Source organism: Buceros rhinoceros, unplaced genomic scaffold, assembly GCF_000710305.1.
Source record: "Buceros rhinoceros silvestris isolate BGI_N320 unplaced genomic scaffold, ASM71030v1 scaffold31566, whole genome shotgun sequence".
NCBI lineage: Eukaryota > Metazoa > Chordata > Aves > Bucerotiformes > Bucerotidae > Buceros > Buceros rhinoceros.
This window is the reverse complement of record NW_010419828.1, coordinates 6,598-8,592: the sequence shown is the minus strand read 5'-3', so window position 1 is coordinate 8,592 and position 1,995 is coordinate 6,598. Positions and strand designations below refer to the sequence as shown.

Below are 1,995 nucleotides of genomic sequence, written 5' to 3'. Positions count from 1 at the left end.
TCAGCGCTGAACCCGGGGCGTGCCAGGACTCGTGGCAGCGTGGCGAGGCAGCAGTTTGGTAACGACCCTTTGTGTCGCACCGGAGGGGAGCACACAGAGCGTGTGGGGTTCGAACTTTGAATGCTGTTCCCTGATGTTCACATCCCTCCGGCTGGGGTGATGCAGCCTGGACACAAACCACTGGAACCTGCTTGGTAATGTCCCTTGTCCTGTTTGAGGTACCAGATGTGCCTCCAGCTGCTTTTTTTAAGGCTAAGCACGAACCTGAGGCCCTTCCCTGCATCTTTGTGAGGGTCCAGGTAAGCTCCACTTCAGACCCAGGGGGGAGCTGGAGTTCTTCACGGGGCTGGTGCCAGTCGTGGGGCTCTCGAGCACTTCTCCCTCCCCAGCCCCCGGCAGTGCTGCTGCTCTCACCTTTTACAGGGGGGCACGAATTAAGAGGGATTTCCTTCTGCAGCCTCCCATTCCCAGTCTCTTGTAACGCTCCCCGCGGTTCTCCTCTCCCAGCTGACAATTTTCATGATTGCTTCAGGCTGAAAAGATTATTTTTCTCCCTTGAAGAAAATCTACTTAAGCAAATTTGGGAGTTTAAGCATGAAAAACAATCCGTGTTTATCGGGAGTTTTTAGCATCTGTCTTTGACCAGTTAACTTCAAAGGGATTTATATTTAAACAAGCCTTTTTAAGCACCTGCTCTTTCTACTGGTTTTAAAGGCTGGGGATGTTACCCCTGAAAGAATTTTCTTCCCTAGAATTTGGCTGTGAAGTTAGAGTCACTCCTGCGTGGTGCTGAAGCGGTTGACTCTCACCCACCAGTGTTACGACCCGGAGGTTTATGCACACAGATAATTTCAAGGCCATCACCAAGTGAATCTGCTCTTGGGAATGAGCAAGAGCAAGTTAACTGTGGTGTTTGAAAGGCCAAGCTGCAGCGGAATGTCTGTGCAGAGGGAAGGATTGGGCTCGTTCCTCAGCACACAGAGCAGCCTCGTGACAGACCTCACCCACTGCACCAGCAGAACCTGCAGCAGGGCCAGGAATCTGTGTGTGCGCTTTTCCTGATGCGTTTTTAACACGTTCCTGTGAGGCTCTGTTGCTCTCTCCTTTCACGCTGTGTCTCTGCTTCCCCTCAGCACCCTGGAGCACCTGAAGCGCTGGCTGCACCCGGACAAGGTGGCCATCAGCACCGAGGAGGTGCAGTACCTCATCCCTCCGGAGTCGCAACCAGAGAAGCAGGAGTCTGAGGAAGACCCTCCGGCTGCAGAGCAGTGAGAGCCTCCCCAGCCGTGTCCCAGCCCTCATGGTGTATCCAGCGACAATGATAATGGGGGGTGGGGAGTGCCAATTATTAGTCATTTAAAAAACAAAAACCCCGTAACACACAAATCCCCAGTTCTGGACCTCCAGAGACAGTGGAACAGCCGTGACACAGCGTGTGCGGACTGACCTCTCACCTGGGTGTCCTCCCAGCCTGGTTGTTCCAGCCTGAAGATGAATCGCTGGGAAGCCACCAGCAGACAGCGGGCAGCAAAAGGCGGCTGCTGGGAAGCACCAGGGGACACGATGGTCTAGACCAGAACAGATCAAACCACTGAACTGGTTTTTCTTCCTGTCTTGTACCTTTTCATGACTCAGTTGGGCATTTCTTCCTCCCCGGTGCAGTCCGTGGGGGTGTTTTCTGTAGCCCCCGGTTACTGAAGCCTGAGCCGTGTCTGGAGGAAGGCAGTGGGGTTTCACCTGCGCGAACGCGGAGCCCTGAGGGAAGTGGCCGCCCTCACTACATTGGTGGAACTGCTGATGTTGTACCTGTGTAACGTTCCTCTCTAATGTACCCTCCTACAACATCCCCTGTCACTGGTCAAACTCTCAGGTATAGAACTGGCCTGAGGGGAGGACTGGTTTTCTTTGTTGGTCATGTTGTAGCTGTTCTTTCTCTCTCCAGCCTTTTCTAACAGAGGGTGGGGGGAGATTCTGTACCAGGAGACCAAAAGCGAG

General features: G+C 53.6%; 1 protein-coding gene across 1 annotated transcript in view; it reads left to right on the top strand.

The window, feature by feature from the left end:
• The window catches only part of LOC104496033 (chromosome unknown open reading frame, human C15orf57), a 3,989-nt gene extending 2,717 nt beyond the window's left edge, over positions 1–1,272 (top strand). Inside the window, exon 3 of the mRNA XM_010139094.1 lies at positions 1,130–1,272. Within this exon, the coding sequence (XP_010137396.1) occupies positions 1,130–1,272 (143 nt within the window). The remainder of the gene's footprint in view (positions 1–1,129) is intronic.
• Positions 1,273–1,995: the final 723 nt, after the last annotated feature.